We start from the raw sequence: 21,132 nt of genomic DNA, 5'->3' as shown, positions 1-21,132 counted from the left end.
GCAGAAACAACAGCGGGGGGTCGAAGGTTGATGAAGAAGAAGGCGGCGGAGAGAGGGGGCCGCGAGATTTATAACGTTTGCCCCATACGGCCTTAGCCGTCCGATTCAGGTCGTGAAGAACGAGGTGATCATCCAGCCGTTCATTTCAAATGGCAGCTGTCCCATCGGAGGTGACGCCACCGCCATACCCTAACAAAAGTAAGATTGCCACGTGTAAGCAAGATACGGGTTACATTTAATGAGCACCCTGTGTCGCACGCAACGCACGTGGTTGGCAGTGGAGAAGAGGATTCGGCATGAATTCCAAGGCAATACAAGGCACGGGCAAGATACCGCCGAATGGATGAGCATCCCTGATCTTGGCCGAGCGGACTAATGTATCAGTCGTTGCTCGGTCAGATCGGCAGTCTAGTAAGTCGGACTTCGCCTCCTTCGACTAGACTTGAGGGGAAGGCAAGTGATCCGGCGGTTAGAACACGGGACCCCATAGCGAGGGGTCAACGCCACGTGGAAGTTAAAGGGCCAGGTGGTCCATCGGAGAAGGGTGAGTCGACCGGACTCATGAGAAAAGGGCAGACCGACCGGTCGACCGGAGAAGGATGAGTCGGCCTCCCGACCGGCCGACCGATGAACATCCGATAATAAAAAGGCGCCCTGACAGGGATCAGGGTTCCGGCGTTCGATTGAACAGTAACGAAAGGCCGAGCAGACGTCATGATCATCCGAAGACAATGTAACATACTGCTAGTAGTCCCTATATAACATCTTACCGAAGATCTCCCCAGCATGCTGATGAAGAGGGAAGGCCGGACGTGATGTAAGGGCCGTCCGGCCGGGCGTAAGAGGAATGCTGGCCGGACGGACACCTCGTCCCGCCGGCCGGATGGACGCCCCGGCCTGTGGTCGGTAAAGAAGGACAAGAACATCTTATGACAGCTGTCAAGTCTTATGGCTAGGCCATACTCCAAGTCTGACAACGAGGTGTTTTGTTGTCCCATCGAAGACGTGCCTGGACTGTAGCAGTATGGCGTCAGGTAAGTTTTCTGACAGACACATACCGAGGTATGGGCTGCGGACACGTATGCGCCTCGGTGGACGTGCAGGAGCTCTTTCAGCGCTCTATATAAAGAGCCTTATACTTCGCCGGAGGTTCGCGTAGGACACCATTGGAGCCACTTTTTTCACTACTTGCTTGCCTGACTTGAGCATCGGAGGGTCGCTGCCGGGAACCCCTTCCCGGCCCGACTTCTGTGCAGGTTCCCCGGAGGTTCGTGCAACCAGTTGAAGATCCACGTCAGCAGCCGGGGAGCGCCACGTGCCCAGCGTCTGTTGATTCAGCATTCGGACAGGATCATAAACCATGATTGTACATGATCCCTTATGGTTTGTAACTCACTACATGATGTTAGGTTAAGGTTTTTAATGGTTGATATTGCTTAGATCTTGGAACTTTACTTTTGAAGTTTCGGCCATGAAAAGATGAGGATGGTTAGAGAAAGTTTAAATGAAAACTATGCTTGTTTATGATCCCTTTATGGTTTGTAACTCACTACATGATGTTAGGTTATGGTTTTTAATGTTTGATATTACTTAGATCTTGGAACTTTGCTCCTTGAAGTTTTAGCCATGAAAAGATAAGGATGGTTAGAGAAAGTTTAAATGAAAACTATGCTTGTTTATGATCCCTTTATGGTTTGTAACTCACTACATGATGTTAGGTTAAGGTTTTTAGTGTTTGATATTACTTAGATCTTGGAACTTTGTTCCTTGAAGTTTCGGCCATGCAAAGATAAGGATGGTTAGAGAAAGTTTAAATGAAAACTATGCTTGTTTATGATCCCTTTTTGGTTTGTAACTCACTACATGATGTTAGGTTAAGGTTTTTCATGTTTGATGTTGCTTAGATCTTGGAACCTTGCTCTTTAGGTATTCTGCCATGAAAAGATAAAGATGTTTAGGAAAAAGGTTTGAATGAAAACTATGCTTGTTTATTATCCCTTATGATTTGTAACTCACTATATGATGTTAGATTAGAGTTTTCATGCTTCATGTTGTTTAAAGATCTAAAACCATGCTCATAAGGTTTCGGCCAAGAAGAAATAAAGGAATTAGAGGAAGTCTTAGAATCTAATTATGTTTGTTTATGAATCCTCATTATATGTCACCCACTATATGATGTTAGTTTAAGATTTTAATGCTTCATGTTAAAGAAAAAGATTGAGAACCATGCTACTAGGGTTCGGCAAAGAAGAAAAAAAAAAGAAAGGATTAGGTTAAAAGCTAACTAGGGTCTCTAAAGCCCTTACATGCTATGTTAAGTATTATAAGAACTCAAGTATTTAATTTCCGTGTCTTATGTTACTTGAAAACCCAAGAAGCATGCTCACAAGTTTCGGCCAAGACAAGAGAATTAGGTTAGGAAGCTACCTAGGGTTCCTAAGGGACTCACTTGTTATATTAAATGTTATGAGAACTTAAGTATTTGATTTCCATGTTTTATGTTGCATAAAACCTAGGATTCATGCTTTTGATGGTTTGGCCAAGTTAGGTTTTAGGGTTTGTATGAAGTTCAAAAATCCTAACCATGCATGATAATGATTCTACATGATATGGTATGAACTTTTATGTTATGATATGCTTTATGTTATGTACACACATGCCATCATGTTATGATTCCTTAGATTATGCTTTATGTTATGTATGCTATGCTTCATGATATGCTAAGAACATGCTATGTTTCATGATATGCTAAGAACATGCTATGTTTTCATGATATGACAAGAACATGCTATGTTATATGATATGACAAGGACATGATATGTTTATGAAAGGCTTTTGTAAGATGAAAAGCCTAAGAGATGCTTTCCTTAAGTTGGGATCAAGAGCACTCTTCATGATATGACAAGAACATGATATGCCATGATATGACAAGAACATGATATGTATGATATGATAAGAAACATGATATTCTATTTTACTTTTGTATGACTTGTACCAAGGGTGAGCTCCATAAGCGCCCCTAGGTCGATAGTCTATGAAACGGGCCTAGTAAAAGGGATGGGCTCCTAAGTTGCCTCTAGGTCGATGGTCTATGAAACGGGCCTAGTTCCTAGTAGGTGCAAGATTAGCTACCTTGGATCTATTTAGGATGCACGCATTTATGTATGTATGTGGTACAAGCCGGGACCTCATGTTGAGATTATGTTTAAGTATGTATATGATATATGTTTTCAAAAGGACATCTTGCATATATATTCATTCATGATACATGTTTTCAAAATAACATCTCGCATCTACAAGTTCATGTTATATGATTTTTCTTATGATTATGTGAGATACTTTTGAAAATATGTCTATCATGCTTATATGATCATGTTATGATTTTATGTTAATACTCTCACATGATATGATATGATATGATTTTATGTTTATGCTCTCACATGATAGGATATGATTTCATGTTTTTGTGCTCACATTATATGATATGATTTTATGTTTATGCTCTCACATGATAGGATATGATTTCATGTTTATGTGCTCACATTATATGATATGATTTTATGTTTATGCTCTCACATGATAGGATATGATTTCATGTTTATGCGCTCACATTATATGATATGATTTCATGTTTATGTGCTCACATTATATGATATGATTTTATGTTTATACTCTCACATGATAGGATATGATTTCATGTTTATGTGCTCACATTATATGATATGATTTTATGTTTATGCTCTCACATGCTATGATAAGATTTTATGTTTGCGCATGAGTTGTGATTTTTGTGAGTAGGAAATGGACTTACTAAGCCTATGTGCTTATAGTTTTATGTTTCCTTGTACTGTAGAAAAAGGAAAACAGTGGCTAAGCTACGAGGAGCAGCAGGAAGGGCAAGAATGTGTGTGGAAGTGGCATGGTGGAATAGATCCCTTTGTGTTTCGGAACTTATATTTATGCCTTGACCTTTTATGTGAACCATGTTTAACTATATGCTTGATAACTACTTGAACTAGCATGGATAGATTATGCTCTTATGTTTTATTGTTTCATGTGGTATGATCATGACATCATGAATCATCTTTTAAGTAGTGATGATAAATCAAGTTACATGTTATGTTTGAAGGATTAGTATGTTAAGCATGTTTACTATGTTATATGATGATATGGTTCACATGTCATGTTTAGTTCATATGGATATGATTAAATAAAATTTTAGACAACCCACTTCCGTTGCCATAGTTCATATGCATATACATGTATGTATGTTTCAGTACAAGTAACCCCGTCTCTTCTTTAGTAGCAGTGGAGGGGCGGGTGTTACAAATTAGGTTCATTTGATGTACCTAGAGGATTAGGTTCATGTGATGAACCAAATTGGATTAAGAGTAATCCAAATTAAACTAATTGAGTTGGACTCAATTTGGTTCATGTGTTAATGAGTCTAATTTGGTCTTGGATTCATTGAGTCAATTTAATTCAATGAATAAGATTCATTAAATTAAAATTGACTTGAACCAAAGGTTAGATTTGATCAACCATGGGAGAATTTAAGTCAAGTTTGACTTGACTTGAGAGGGAAGATGAAAGGTCAAGTTTGACTTGACCATTGCCACCTCATTTGTGAGTTGGCATTAAGTGGGCCAATGATGATGTTCCACATCATCAAGGTTAGCACATGTGTGTGCCACCTCATGAGGGAAAACCAAGAGTCATGACTCTTGGTCTTCATTGTGTGGTCGGCCACTTAAAAGGAGGAATTAGTGCATTTGTGTGCTAATTCAAGGCAACCTTAACTTCATCTTCTTCCTCCTCTCTTCTTGCTCTCCCTCTCCTCCTCCTTGGCTGAACACCATTAAAGTGCTAGCACACACTCTAAGTGTTTTCTCCATCTCTATTGTTCATGTGGATACGTATAGAGGTGTGTCCACTTGAACACACTCGAGATCCGACAACTTTTGGACGAGCGGGATTCACGAAGGGCTTCGCTACAAGGGTAATCTCTTAACCATGTAGATCTAATGTAGATCTAGGGTAGAAAAACTTGTACATGTAAAATTTTATCTTCGCACGGATCCGGTGGCATAGGATTTCGGGGTTTCTGCAACGCAAAAAGCGGTTTTTGTGCCTCAAAAATCCCAACAATTTTTGTACCTCATGATAAGTGCGGGTCATTGGGAAGTGAGATTTGTGAGTATATGACTGATCTCACTAAAAATATACGACAATAAACTTCCCTACTAGATATAATCCCTATAGTGGTAGAACATAGACATGCAGTGTTGAACCATGGAGGATATTTTGGAATTTGTTGGATGTCGGTGTTGAAGGTTAGATGCCTTCCTTTCTTTTTTTATCATTGTGCAGGAAGCTATCAGGTTTGATTGATGTTGAAAATGAGTTAGGATTGGTGGATATTATGAGATCATATGTTGTGATATATTATTTTTTGATGATCAATTAGTAGATATTTGACTTGATGGTCTATTATTTGGTGTTTTTCATTGATAGTTGTTGGAGCAATCCCAATGGTACGTGGGACCATGTGTTTTGGTGTTTGGGTAAAGGGTTTAAGTTAGGTTTACCCTTGTTATTTGATATGTGTACTTGAGTTGTGCAGGACTGCAGGTGACACATGTGACTCAGGTTGACGGCTTCGGATCCGGTGAAGGATGGAGCATCCGAGGGACCGTGGACAAGGCAGCGAGGACAAGGGCCGAGGGAAGCGACTTCGAGGCATACGCGAAGGATGGCATTGGGGACGAGCCGCGGGCTTGGATGCATCCGAGGGACGAGAGCCAAAGGAAGTAAGCTTGAAGGCAAGAGGTCAAGGCTGCAAAAGAAGAGTCAAATGAGTCGTGAGGGTACGAGTGCATGAGAGATTGTACTCGGAGTAAAATCCTAGTTTTAGGGGTTTACTGTAGCGGCACTGTAGCAGTTACTGTAGCAGGTACTGTAGCGTTACTGTATCAGTCGACTGGTGCATGGACCAGTCGACTGATGCACTGTAGCAGAGAGCCGTTGAGATAGCCGTTGGGCTGGCACCAGTCGACTGGTGCATGGACCAGTCGACTGGTAACGGGCAAATCAGGTTCTGATTTGTTCCAAGCTCTATAAGAAGGAGCTTGGTATGGCCGGCCAAGGCGACGAAATTAGACTTGGTTAAAGCCTAATTAGTAGTCACCAAAGTGCTCAAAGTTCCCTTGTGTCCAAGTGTTGTTGGTGAGTGTTGTGGTGAGGTTTCTCCACCCACAAGGAGGTTGAGCTAGCCGGAGTTTGCCGGGGACTAATCCATCGACGGATTGAGGGATCGTCCACCTTACAGACACGCCGTGGAGTAGGAGCAAGTTATCTCTGAACCATGTAAACGAACGTGTTAGCGGTTTGGTTTGCATTTCCTTTCTTTGTCTTGTATTTAGTTTAGCTTGTTTGTTTTTATTTGTATTCCGCTGCGCAAGCTAACAATAGTGTAGGAAGCAAGGATTTGGGGGCGCCGTCTATCCAACCCCCCTTCAAGCCGGCCACCGATCCTCCAATTGATAGTGACATGAGGAGTAGCACATGTGTGACATTTATAGATAATGGCTTGTAGTTTGTGATCAGATTACAGACCCGATGCCAGTGATCTTACGGTTGAGTGTGCCCATTATACAGACATTTTGAGTACTTGGTAATGTCATTTGGACTTACTAATGCTCTAGTTATTTTTATGGACTTGATGAATTGAGTATTTCCAAAGTATTTGTATCAGATTGTCATTCTCTTTATTGACAATATTGTGATATATTCCCGATCTAAGGCAGATAACGAACACCATCTTTGTATAGTTCTGGAGATGCTTCGACAAGAACATCTCTATGCGAAGTTCAGTAGTGTGCATTTTGATTATCTTCTATGGGATTTCTAGGAGACATTGTATCTAGTAGATATATATTGGTGGACTAATAGAAAATAGAGGTTATTACAAACCGAGAGTAGTCGAAAGCTGCATAGGAAGTTCTTAGTTTTCTTGATTAGCTGGATATTATCGAGTACTATTGAGGATTTTTTCAGTATAGTTATGTTGTTGATTGACTGACTAGGAAGGGTATGAAATTTACCTAGACAGAGTCTTACGAGATCAGTTTTCAGTAACTCAAGTGAATGCTCATTAATACACCCGTGTTAGTTTTACCTTCTAGTGTCGACAGATCTATACTCTACACAGATGTATTATACCAAGGGTTAGGTACAGTTCTGAAGTAGCACAGTCGGGTAGTTCCATATTCTTCTCCACATCTAAAAGTTCATAAGAAGAATTATTTAGTTCATGATTTGGAGTTAGCAACTACTATTTTTATGCTGAAAATTGGGAGGCATTAATTAGATGGAATTCTTGAAAAATTATGACTTCACCGTTAGCTATCATCTAGAGAAAGTTAATGTGGTAGCAGATGCTTTAAATAAAGAACCTCGAGGAGTTTTGGCTTGTCACCAAGTTATAATCACGGGATTGGTGTAGAGTTTCTGAGTTGGGATGGGTAGAGTAGAGACAGATAGAGTGAAGGGCTCTGGTGTCCATGGTTTCTTAAACACCTATTGTTGAGTTGACTTAGAGAGATCAAGCTAGTGATTAACATCTTTGATTTATATATAGTAGAGTAGTCTCCTGACTACAGACATAATTTTCTTGTGATAAGAACAAGATTCTTTATTATCAAGGAAGATTATGTATGTTCTTGAGTCACATTCTGTCCGGGAGGAGTTATTCCAAGAAACACACCGATACATATGGGTGGAATCTGATCTATAGAGACTTGAAGCATTCCTATTGGTGGAACAACATGAAGAAAGACATCGCAGAATTTGTAGCTCGATGTCTAGTATGTCAATAAGTGGAGACTGAACATTAGAGACTAGCAGGATTATTTTAGTAGATTTGGATATTGGAATAGAAATTGGAGAATGTTACGATAGACTTTGTTGTGGGATTACCCAGGGCACGAGGAGGATATGATGTGATTTGGATGATTGTTGATTGGTTGTCTAAATTTGCTCACTTTTTTCAAATCCATGGGACAAATTCTTTGGATCGATTAGCATGTTCATGATATACCTCTGAGTATAATATCAGACAGAGATCCACGATTCATCTCACGATTCTGGTAGTGTTTATAGCGAGTCATGGGTATGGAGCTCTATTTTAGTACATCTTTCCACCCTCAGACATATGGACAATCTGAGCGTACTATACAGATGGTAGGAGATATGTTTATAGTGTGCGTTATAAATTTCGGAGATAGTTGTGAGGACCATTTATAACTAGTAGATTTTACCCACCAATTGGCTAGCAAGCAATGTGAGCGTAGCAGAAGTATGGTGAACTTATAACCCATAGAGTCATCACTATCTACTTGGAAATAGATCATCATATAGTTTTATAGGGGAACTTTAATTCCTTGCGGTTAGAGATTTGTTCATGATAAGATGGACTAGTATATGAGGGTGTTGTTTATTTGTTATCCTTAGATGAGGATCCCTGAGTTTGAGCAGTAAATTTGAGGATCAAATTTTTATTAATAAAGGAGAATGTAAGATACAACAAATAAATAATAAAGTGTTATTGAAGAAAAAACCTTATTAAATTTTTTAGAAATTTTTAAAAATTTTTAGAGATTTAAACTAATGTCATAAGACATGTTTTAATAGGATAGACTATTAGATTAGGTGAAAATTTGTTTAGATTACCTAATTAAATTAAGAGTTGATTGGTTTCATCGTAAAATTATGATCTTATTGAATTTATATAACTAATAAATTGTTATAAATAAAAAATTGGAATTTTTTCGAGAGCATCCCATTTGATAATGTGTATATGATAATTAGGTAGATATAATTGTTGGAGAACATCCTATCTGATGGAATTCACCAGAAACTAAATTTATTCAATATGTTGCCTACTATTTGTAGGGTTTACAATTATTTATTTTATCCAAAATAAAATTAAGAAAGATAAAATTTTAAAAATAATATAAGATGATCCAAATATATAAATGATTTCACGATTAATCACTCATTCACCAAGATAGTTTGTTTTTATAAATTAATTTATACATCATAATAGTATTTTATTAAAAAAAAATAACTCCTTTTAGAAACAAGCGTGTACTTCTCTAACGCAAATGGAGGCCACACCGAAGTTACACATTCAATTCTTACGGAGTATCAATTAAGAGGCAATACGAAGTTCTGTAAAGAAACTTCGATGAAAAATATAAATACTGGAGCAGAGGAATCCACACACAACTCCATTCGTCGTTCAAGCAAGGAATTGGGAAGCCTTGATTCTCGATGTCTCTCTTTGATTCACTCGCAAGTATTCCATCCTTCCCTGCTTTCCTTTTCCCCCTCCTCCTCGCTATAATACTACTCCATTAAAATAGTTCGCACTCTATGCAACAATTCGCACCTCTTCCTTTCCATTCTTCCTCGTTGCAGCAACAGCAGCAGAAGAAATGGACCGAAGCCGTATAAAACTACTCATCCTCAATATCCTACTTCTCTTCATCTTCTCAGGTATTCTTGGTTTCTATAAGGGATTTGCGATTTGATTTCCTAAAAGATTGTTTTTTTAGTATTTTGTTTGGGTCTTTTGAGTGAGAACATGGAGAATGTTGTGTGTTTGGGCCTGCGAAGGGACGAAGACGATAGAAGGGGCGCGAGTGTTCACCATCGTCAACTACTGCAAGACCACTATTTGGCCGGGGATCACGCCGGGGGAGTACTTTAATGGCGGTGGGTTCGCCCTCAAGCCTGGCGAATCGGTGGTGTTCAACGCCCCGGCCGGTTGGAGCGGCCGCATCTGGGGCCGGACCGGCTGTAACTTCGACCAGGATGGCCACGGCACGTGCCAGACCGGCGCCTGCGGCTCCAACCTCAAGTGCACCGCCTCCGGCGAGACGCCGGCCTCGCTCGCCGAGTTCACCCTCGCCTCCCTCGACTTCTTCGACGTCAGCCTCGTCGACGGCTTCAACCTGCCCATGACGGTGACGCCCGTGAATGCGCAGGGAGGCGGCAACTGCAGCGTCGCAGGTTGCGACGGGGACCTGCGCGACAACTGCCCGTCTGAGCTCGCCGTGAAGGCAAATGGCCATACGGTGGCCTGCCGGAGCGCGTGCGACGTGTTCAAAACGGACCAGTACTGCTGCAAGGGCGTGTTCGGGAATGCAATGACATGCCAGCCCACCTACTACTCGAAGCTCTTCAAGAAGGCGTGCCCCGGCGCCTACAGCTACGCCTACGACGATCGCTCGAGCATCCTCACATGCACCGCCGCTGATTACATTGTCTCTTTCTGCTCCAAAAGGTATCCATGAGCGATCATAATTCGTAAATCTACAAGCTGTGAACTAATTCGCCTTTCATCCTCTTGCAATCTAATTAATTGGTTTGATACTTTAATAGCTCAAAACTTGCATTTTGGTATGTGACAAACAGTTGATTTTTGCAAGTTCAAGACTTCATGCGATCTCTCAAAATAATATGCAGTTTGCAGGCTCAATCCTTCCCCTCTTTGAGACTAAAACAAGTTTTGGTATCTCAATTCTTGCATTTGGGAATGTGATTGATAGAAGAAATCTTAATTATGTTTCTCGTATTTTACATTTTGGTGTTGTCATTTGGGTATATCATGGACTTGAAAGTATAATTCAATTAGTCAGTATACGTTGATGAGGACAGTTTGATCTTCTTGTGGTAGTAATTCTTATATATGTCACCCTCATGGACTGCAAATTGGAACCCACTTTGGATTATCCTTTGGCATTTAATATAATGTCACACTTTATTTAATCTTATTCTGGGTTTGTTGATAATTCTGTGGCCTGGCATTGGGAGCCTTGCTAGTGTCACCCATTTTGACTCACTAAATCTATGCATGGTTCTGTTTATGGTTTTTGTGATTCGTTAAGCACTCATCTCTTGAATTGATTTACACAGCCGGGATCAGAGAGTATGCACCTACCACATCAACAAATTGGTTTGCAGTGGATCATTCAGAAGAGCATCTACAGAGAAATGGCTGCTTTTGCTGTTGTTATGCTTTGTGTGCTTGTTGTGGCCATCTTTGTAGCTGTGACAACTAATTATTTTCCTTTCATTTCTTTGTTTTTTTTTTATTATTTATTTATTTCTGAAATGGCTCGACAGCAGGATGGCCTGCTCTAAAAGATGAGAATTATTCATTTGGTAGGGCACGAGAGAATGATGCACGTGGTCAAGAATCATGCTTCAGCTCCTTGTAAAATAGTATGTATGGCATTCAAGAGATTCTTTAGTTTAAGTATCAAGTTATTTCTTCTCGATGATTAAATGGAAAAAGTACATTGTGTATACTAACTTTATTAAGGTGGATATGGTACCTCCATTTACTTTACTGATGATGAGAACATGAAACTTCTAAAAATTTAGATTTGTTTGGTTTGTCAAGATGGACTTGACCTACTTCAGGATTCGAGCCCGATCTCGGATCTTGCACATTCTGCTTAAGGAAGGAGCTTCCTTTTATAAACTCGGAACAGACCTTTCATCTACAATTTGATCAAGCAAGGAGTCTTAAAACTTGGACTACACTTTAATTCATATCAATTTTCTTCCAATGTGGAATAAAATTTCCAATTACATTGAAATCAATTTCAACTAATTTTTCATTCACTTTTCAACAACATCAGCCTTCTAAAAAACTTTGTCGATATCTACCAAAACTCCATGAAAAATCTTCTAAAACACTTTTTAGCGAAAATCTAGCCGTCCTTAGCCGAAACTCGTCTTAGCGAAAACTCATCTCTATCCGTCGAAACTCCGCCGCTCGCACCTAGCCTTCTCTGCCACTTCTCCGCACGCGACCAAGTTTCCTCCGCCACTCCTCCACGTCGCCCACGACCTAGCCTCTGCCACTCTTCCACGACAACCGACGCTGATGGAAATGCCTCTTCTCGTGCGAGTAGTGAGTCACATGCCTTTCCCATCGAGCAACAGCTACTACAAGTTGCAGTAAAGCTAAGCTATCCCTTCTCATTTCTTAAGATGCGTGTAGACTGTGGCCATCCCTGTTAAGATCTCTTGTATAGTATTTTGTGAGATCAAACTATGCCCTTGTGCTGCTATTTTGATTTCATGTTTGATTTCTCTCCATTACTTTAACTTTATGGTTTCAAAATTTATTTGGATATGTTAAAAAAAAATGAATAACTATATGAAAATGGCGGATTCCTTTGGACACTGAGAAGTTGTTAGGGTAATGGCTTTGTTATAAGCAAAAGAAACCTTGACTTCCTTATTATCCTAAAGAACATTATTTTTTGTTTTCACGTAATCAACTAACCATGACCTATGAAATCAATCAGAAAAGATACATGTTGGTTGCCTCACATAATCAACTAACTTCTTATTTAGCCTCTTTCTATAAAATCATTGCTTGTCTTTGCACAACCCCACCCCCCCTTCTTTCGTTCAACAAAGTAAGATATTTTTTTTTTGCGTTACTCAGAATTCCGTTCTGTTTCTCTTGTTACCTTATAAAAAAATTTATACAAGCATAGAACTTTTCCTAGCAACTCATGTGCTTTTCAGAAGTTAAACATGGATGGCAAACGAAACTTAACATTATTAATCCAAGTTCAACCCATGTGTTCATCAGATGTTAAACCATATTACAGAAGTTGATTAAATATTTATTTCTATGATTGACTTCCAGGTTGTTGGCAGGGCACTCGGCCTTCTTGGATATGAAATCATCTACCACTTCATAGTCAAAGCCTTTCAAAAAATTGAATATTTAAACTCCTTACAGTAAACCCTAGGTTATGTTGGGATTTTCGGGCCACAAAAATCGCTTTTTGCGTTGCGAAAACTCTGAAATCCCATGCCACTGGATCTGTGCGAATATAAAATCTTTTTACATGTACAAGTTTTCTAATCCTAGATCTACTTTAGATCTACATGTTTAGGAGTTTATACCTTTGATGCGAAGCCATTCGCTTATCCCACTCGTCCAAGGTTCTCCGGATCTCAAGGGTGTCAAATGAACACCCCTCTATACGTATCCACATGAACAAAAGGTGGAGAAGAAACCTTAGAGTGTGCTAGCACCCTTGAAGGTTTCGGCCAAGGTGGAGGAGAGGGAGAGAATAAGAAATAAGGAGGAAGAAGATGAGGCCTTGAATAGCACACAAGAGCAATCAACACCACTAAAGTGGCCGGCCACTTCAAGAGGGGTTTTTAAACTCCATGGAATGCCAAGAGTCACAACATCTCCCTCATGAGGTGGCACACACATGTACTATCTTTGATGATGTGGAACATCATCATTGGCCCACTTAATGCCAACTCACAAATGAGGTGACAATGGTCAAGTCAAATTTGACCTTTCATCTTGCTTCTCAAGTCAAAGCAAACTTAACCACTTCTCTCCCATGGTTGATCAAATCTAACCATTTGATTCAAATCAATTTAATATAATGAATCTCTATTCATTGATTAAATTGATTCAATGAAACATAATCTAAATTAGATCCATTGAACACATGAACCAAATTGAGTCCAACTCAATTAGTTTAATTTGGATTACTCTTAATCCAATTTGGTTCAATACATGAACCAAATCCTCTAGGTACATCAAATGAACCTAATCTCCATCTAATTGCCCTTTGTGTGTGACCCTATATGTTCTTGTAACGTTGGCAATGCTCCTAAACTCATTTAGAAGCATAAGTAATGAGCGGTATCTAGCAACACATCATTACTACCCAAGTTACAAGAATGTTGAGATCCAACATCACCTTGTGACTACTAATTGTGACTCTTCACAATATATGACAAGTATCCTTCTATCCTTGACATCTAGATTGATCAATGTGAGGCATAGACCGTGTCATCCTCTAATCAATCTAAATCTTGAACTCCAAGTAGACTCACTCTAATCAAATGAGCTCAATATCTCATATTGACTCATTTGGGCATGACCATGCACTTAGTGGTCTCACTCTATCAAGAATAATGATGTCACTCCCGTTATATAGGAGGGATAGATCTCATCTATATCATTCACATCCCTCCGCATAATTTGTTACATACCCAGTAATCGCCTTTATAGTCCACTCTGTTACGGGTGACGTTTGACGAAGCCAAAGTATGTAACTCTTTATGTAAGGAACCATGGTGACTTCAGGTCCAAGGACTAATAGTCATACTAATAGCCACATGAGAAAGTATATGACACTCATATAACGATCCATGATACTTTCTCATGGCGGGTCATTCAGTATACATTCTCCAATACATACCCATGTGTCAACTTGATATCTCTATATCCATGACTTGTGAGATCAAGTCATCGAGTTGACCCACATGCTAGTCTCGTCACATTAACATTGTCCCTGAATGTTAATACTTGACTAGGAATGATTAAGAGTAGTGTTCTCTATATCATCTCACTATCGATTCAACCAATCGATTGATATAGATAAGAACTTTCTACTCAAGGATGCTATTGTACTTAGTTATTTGACACCAATACAAGTAAGTATAATAACCAAAACAAATGCCTTTATATATATAGGAATATGATACAATAAGTTCGTACAACAATCATCATATGATTGGCTCTAGGGCTCTAACTAACAATCTCCCACTAGCACTATTGTCAATCAGTGTAGGCTCCAAGGCCCAATGACCTAGTGTGACCATCATGCTTTCTCTGTGCCAAAGCCTTGGTCAAGGGATCTGCGATGTTAGCCTCTGTGGGTACTCTGCAAATCTTCATATCTCCTCTATCGATGATCTCTCGAATGAGATGGAAGCGCCGTAGTATGTGTTTGGTCCGCTGGTGTAAGCGAGGTTCCTTAGCCTGCGCAATTGCTCCATTGTTGTCACAATAAAGATCTATCGGATCAGCTATGCTAGGAACCACCCCAAGCTCAAGAATGAACTTGCGGATCCAAACTGGCTCCTTTGCTGCTTCCAATGCAGCAATATACTCGACCTTTGTTGTAGAATCAGCGACTGTGTCCTGCTTCGAACTCTTCCAGCTCACAGCACCACCATTCAAGCAAAACACGAACCCAGACTGCGATCTATAATCATCCTGGTCAGTTTGGAAGCTGGCATCACTGTAACCCTTTACAGCTAGCTCGTCATCGCCTCCATATATCAAGAAATATTCTTTAGTCCTTCTCAAGTACTTAAGAATATTCTTGACTGCTATCCAGTGACTTTCACCTAGATCTGATTGGTATCTGCTCGTCATGCTCAAAGCATACGAGACATCAGGACGAGTACATAGCATGACATACATGATAGATCCTATGGCTGAAGCATAAGGGATCTGATCCATACGGTCTCTCTCCTCTCTAGAAGAGGGACTTTGAGTTTTCGAAAGACTCACACCATGTGACATCGGCAGAAATCCCTTTTTGGAGTTTTGCATGGCAAACCGTAGTAATACCTTGTCAATATATGTACTCTGACTTAGGCCAAGCAATCTTTTAGATCTATCTCTATAGATCTGTATGCCTAGAATACGGGTTGCTTCACCTAAGTCCTTCATTGAGAAATAATTCTCTAGCCAAGTCTTTACAGACTGCAGCAAAGGGATGTCGTTCTCAATGAGTAGTATGTTATCCACATACAATATAAGGAAAACAACTGTGTTCCCTACAACCTTCTTGTAGACACAGGGTTCATCTTCATTTTTGATGAAACCAAACTGTTTGATCGCATCATCGAATCGAAGATTCCAGCTCTGAGAAGCTTGCTTTAGTTCATAAATGGACTTATATAGCTTGCATACTCTGCCAGTATGCTGTGGATCTACAAAAGCTTTAGGTTGTGTCATGTACACATCCTCGAGTAGGTTTCCATTCAGAAACGTGGTTTTGACATCCATCTGCCAGATCTCATAATCGTGGTATGCTTCAATAGCAAACATGATCTGAATGGACTTAAACATCGCTACTGGAGAAAATGTTTCATCATAGTCAATATTATAAATTTGCTTGAAACATTTAGCTACCAAAAGACCCTTATATATAAGTCCATCCATGTCAATCTTTCTCTTAAAGACCCACTTACACCCAATGGGTTTTACCCCTTCGGGTGAATCAACCAAAGTTCATACTTAGTTGGTGTACATGGATTCCATTTCGGATCTCATGGCCTCTAGCCATTCTCAGAATCTGGTCTCATCACAGCTTCCTGATAAAAGGTAGGCTCATTCTCGATGAGCATAGCCTCATTATGGTCAAACAAGAGAAATGAGTATCTCTCAGGCTGACGACGTACCCTATCAGACCTGTGAAGAGGTATGTCTACTTGAACTGGTTATTGTTCCTCAACTCCTTGTGGAACAATCTCATCATCCACAATACTTTGTGGTTCCAATTCAACTTCTATCAAGGCTTTAGTGCTATGGTCTATATCCTGAACTTCTTCAAGATTGAACGTACTCCTACTAGTTTTTCTAGAAACAAAGTCCCTTTCTAGAAATACTCCAGTCTTAGCCACAACTAATTTGTGTTGACTGGGAATGTAGAAGTAATATCCCTTCATTTCCTTGGGATATCCAATAAAATAACACTTATCGGATTTGAGTCTCAATTTGTTCGAGACTTGGCGTCGAACGTAAGCCTCACAACCCCTAATCCTCATAAAAGACACCTGGGCATCTCTCCCAGTCTATATCTTATATGGTGTCTTTATCACAGATTTGGATGGAACACGGTTGAGTATGAAGGCTGCTGTGTCCAGAGTATAGTCCCAAAGAGATGTAGGAAGATCTATGTGACTCATCATAGACCGTACCATATCTAATAGGGTACAATTCCTCCTTTCGGATACACCATTCCACTGTGGTGTTCCAGGAGAAGTGAGTTAGGATTGAATTCCACACTCAGCTAGATAGTCACGAAACTCATGGCTAAGGTATTCTCCACCTCGATCTGATCGAAATATCTTAATACTCTTGCCAAGCTGAGTTTGTACTTCATTCTTGAATGCTTTGAACTTTTCAAAGGATTCTGACTTATGTGTCATCAAATACACATAACCATATTTACTGAAGTCATCAGTAAATGTAATGAAGTACCTATAATCACCTCTAGCAGCGACATTGAAAGGGTCACATACATCACTATGTATAAGTCCTAACAAGTCAGTCGCTCTCTCGCTGTGTCCACTAAAGGGAGTCTTGGTCATCTTGCCTAGTAGGCATGACTCGCATGTTTCATATGATTCAAAATCAAATGAGTCCAGCAAACCATCTTTATGGAGCTGGGATAAGCGTTTGTCATTTATATGACCTAAGCGATAGTGCCAGAGATAGGTTTGGTTCATTTCATTTGATTTGAACCTTTTGGTATTTATGTTATAGATGGAGTTCTCTAAGTCTAGAATATAGAGTCCGTTCATCAGAGGTGCATTACAATAGAACATATCATTTAAATAAACTGAACAATATTTGTTCTTTATTATAAATGAAAAACCTTTCTTGTCCAAACAAGAAACTGAAATTATGTTCTTAGTAAGAGCAGACACATAACAACATTCATCTAGTTCTAGTACAAGCCCAGAGGGCAGAGATAGAAAATAAGTCCCTACAGCAACAGCAGCAACCCGTGCTCCATTGCCTACTCGTAGGTCCACCTCGGCCTTCGTCAATGCCCTGCTATTTCTCAACGCATGCACATTAGTATAAATGTGAGAAGCACATCCGGTATCTAATACCCATGATGAAGAAATAGAGAGATTAACTTCTATAACATATATACTTGAAGTAGAAGTCTCACTTCTCTTCTTCTTAAGATCTTCCAGGTAGACTTTGCAGTTCCTCTTCCAGTGCCCGATCTGACCGTAGTGGAAGCAGGTAATATCCTTGGCGACCCCTCCTTTGGGTTTCAGTGCCTTGCCTTTGCCCATGGCTTGGGACTTTCTCTTACCTTTAGGCTTGCCCTTGCCTTTGCCCTTTTGTACCATCAAAATGGAGTTGGGCTTAACCTTCTTAAGGTTGATCTCAGCAGTTCTCAACATACTCAGAAACTCAGGCAGTGACTTGTCAATTTCATTCATGTTGTAGTTCATGACGAATTGACTGTAGCTCTCTAGCAAGGATTACAAGACCAAATCAGTGGCCAGCTTTTGGCCAAGGGGGAATCCCAACCTCTGTAGGTTTTCTATGTACCAAATCATCTTGAGTATATATGGACCTACGGGAGTCCCGTCTTGCATCTTGCACTGAAACAGTGTCTTAGAGATCTCGAATCTCTCGTGCCTAACTTGTCCTTGATATAGTTGACGAAGATATTCAACCATATCATAAGCACCCATCAACTCGTGTTACTTCTGAAGCTCAGAGTTCATGGTCGCGAGCATGAGACAGGACACATCTAATGCGTCATCTTGATGCTTCTTACAAGCATCACGGTCAGCTCGCATGGCATTGGCAGGAGGTGCCTCGGGAATGGGCTGCTCCAGGACGTACAGTTTCCTTTCCTGAGTGAGAATAATTCTCAGGTTCCTATACCAGTCTAGGAAGTTAGCTACATTGAGCTTGTCCTTATCGAGGACAGAACGTAGGGAGAAGGTGTTCGTGTTTGACGACATGACAATCTACAACAGAAAATGCAGAAAATAAATAATCATATTCCACTAATCATTTAATTAGGCATTTAACTAAATGGTGCTCCCACTGAATTATAGAACTTTTGTAGAATCAAGTCATGGATGTGGTCAAACCACACCTACTAGATTCTAACCAACTAGCTATAATTCTTGCGGGACAAGATCCACATCATACTAAGCCTTGAGTTAGCTTTGGCTAAATCACCCAAGACTTAGTATGATCGGTAGGTAACTAATTACCAATTACATCTCTATGCAACTCTTGTTTATAGGATCAAGATCCGCATAAATATTAAAACTTGAGTTAGCTTTGGCTAAATCGCCCAAGAATTAATATAAATGTGATTTTGACCTATCTACCAACCATTGGAAAATGCCTATAGTTAAACCCGATCCAATTGAGTTTAACTAATTTTACTCAATCTAATTGAATTTGTACTCACCCATGCGTTGATAGGCGGGACCAAGATTGTCCCTCCGCACCCTACCAAGATAATATGCGTTGCTCTGCTTTGGCAGATTCAACAACAACATGTGATCGAGGTAGTGATGAGTATCACAGCATGGTAGGCATTTCGAGTTGACGCGATTTAGATCTAATCTAATCGTTGATGTGTATCATATAGTCGATTTAGATCTAATCTAATCGTGGTGCATCATATGCGCGATTTAGATCTAATCTAATCGTTAAAGCACTAATTAATTACTCTACTCTAGCATGCATCACATACACACACAAGCAATTAATTAAATTGTGATTAGTCATGACCCTACTATAATCTTCTCAAGCCAATGAGAAGATAGGACGGTCAACCTAAGGTCAACAGCTTCTCCAAGCTCGTCCCTTTGATCGCCATGTGTTGCTCGCACCCTCCTCGTAACTCCTCCTCGAGTGAACCTTCCACCGCTTCAATTTTTGTACATTACAAATTTGAAACTCGAATTACATTCGAGTCTAAACTATTTACAACAGGAATATAAAATAAAGGAAGGCACGACACGCAGGTCGCGATCATATATAACACGCACAAACACACAAAATGGCGCGCAGGCCATATTATGAATTACAACACATATAACCAATCCAATTGGGGTTTTTGGGCCATGACCATCACAAATCATACATAATTCTAAATTATGTATTTTACATAAATTTCTGTGATTTTATTATTGTTTTTACGATTTTATGAGTCGTAATTCCCGGCGGTGCCGTTTAGCGATTTTCGGGTGCGATCGCGTGACAACGCCCCTTGCGGGGTTAGGGGCAGCCCCCCTTCTCGTGAAATGAGTCTCACGAGTGTCCCACGATGATCTTATAGCGCCCTAAGCCACTGTCCCAAAATATTTTGGGTGAGACCTTGCCGTTTCGGAAGACGTTTCTCGGTAGAAGACGTTTCTCGGTAGTCGAAGTCTACAAGTGTTCAAACACTTGTTGCTTCGCTTCTACGAGAAAAATACTCTTTAAAACCATAAAATTAACAAAATCGCAGAAACTTACAGAACTTTGATTTTTCATAAAAATTAAAATAAAAACAAGTACATGTTCACACGTAGCTCTGATACCACTATTGGGATTTCCGTGCCGCAAAAACCGCTTTTTGCGTTGCGAAAACTCCGAAATCCCATGTCACCGGATCCGTGCGAATATTAAAAATATTTTACATGTACAAGTTTTCTAATCCTAGATCTACTTTAGATCTACATGTTTAGGAGTTTATACCTTTGATGCGAAGCCCTTCGCTTATTCCGCTCGTCCAAGGTTCGCCAGATCTCAAGGGTGTCAAATGAACACCCCTCTATACGTATCCACACGAACAAAAGGTGGAGAAGAAACCTTAGAGTGTGCTAGTACCCTTGAAGGTTTCGGCCAAGGTGGAGGAGAGGGAGAGAAGAAGAAACAAGGAGGAAGAAGAAACAAGGAGGAAGAAGATGAAGCCTTGAATAGCACACAAGAGCAATCAACACCACTAAAGTGGTCGGCCACTTCAAGAGGGGTTTTTAAAATCCATGAATGCCAAGAGTCACAACTCTTGATCTCCCTCATGAGGTGGCACACACATGTACTATCCTTGATGATGTGGAACATCATCATTGGCCCACTTAATGCCAACTCACAAATGAGGTGGCAATGGTCAAGTCAAACTTGACATTTCATCTTCCTTCTCAAGTCAAGTCAAACTTGACCACTTCTCTCCCATGGTTGATCAAATCTAACCATTTGATTCAAATCAATTTAATATAATGAATCTCTATTCATTGATTAAAATGATTCAATGAAACATAATCTAAATTAGATCCATTGAACACATGAATCAAATTGAGTCCAACTCAATTAGTTTAATTTGGATTACTTTTAATCCAATTTGGTTCATCATATGAACCTAATCCTCTAGGTACATCAAATGAACATAATCTCCATCTAATTGCCCTTTTTGTGTGACCCTATAGGTTCTTGTAACGTTGGCATTGCTCCTGAAC

The 21,132-nt window shown here is 40.0% G+C and overlaps 1 protein-coding gene across 1 annotated transcript; it reads left to right on the top strand.

Annotated features, from left to right (window-relative positions):
* Nucleotides 1–9,416: 9,416 nt before the first annotated feature.
* LOC122000120 (pathogenesis-related thaumatin-like protein 3.5) lies at nt 9,417–11,353 on the top strand. Its single transcript, XM_042554652.1, has 3 exons — nt 9,417–9,558; nt 9,679–10,348; nt 10,981–11,353. The coding sequence occupies exons 1-3, from the start codon at nt 9,498–9,500 to the stop codon at nt 11,111–11,113; spliced, it is 864 nt and encodes a 287-aa protein (XP_042410586.1). The 5' UTR covers nt 9,417–9,497; the 3' UTR covers nt 11,114–11,353.
* The last annotated feature ends 9,779 nt before the right edge of the window (nt 11,354–21,132 follow it).

The sequence above is a fragment of the Zingiber officinale genome, chromosome 7A (genome assembly GCF_018446385.1).
Source record: "Zingiber officinale cultivar Zhangliang chromosome 7A, Zo_v1.1, whole genome shotgun sequence".
Classification (NCBI taxonomy): domain Eukaryota; kingdom Viridiplantae; phylum Streptophyta; class Magnoliopsida; order Zingiberales; family Zingiberaceae; genus Zingiber; species Zingiber officinale.
This window is presented reverse-complemented; position numbering and strand designations above follow the sequence as displayed.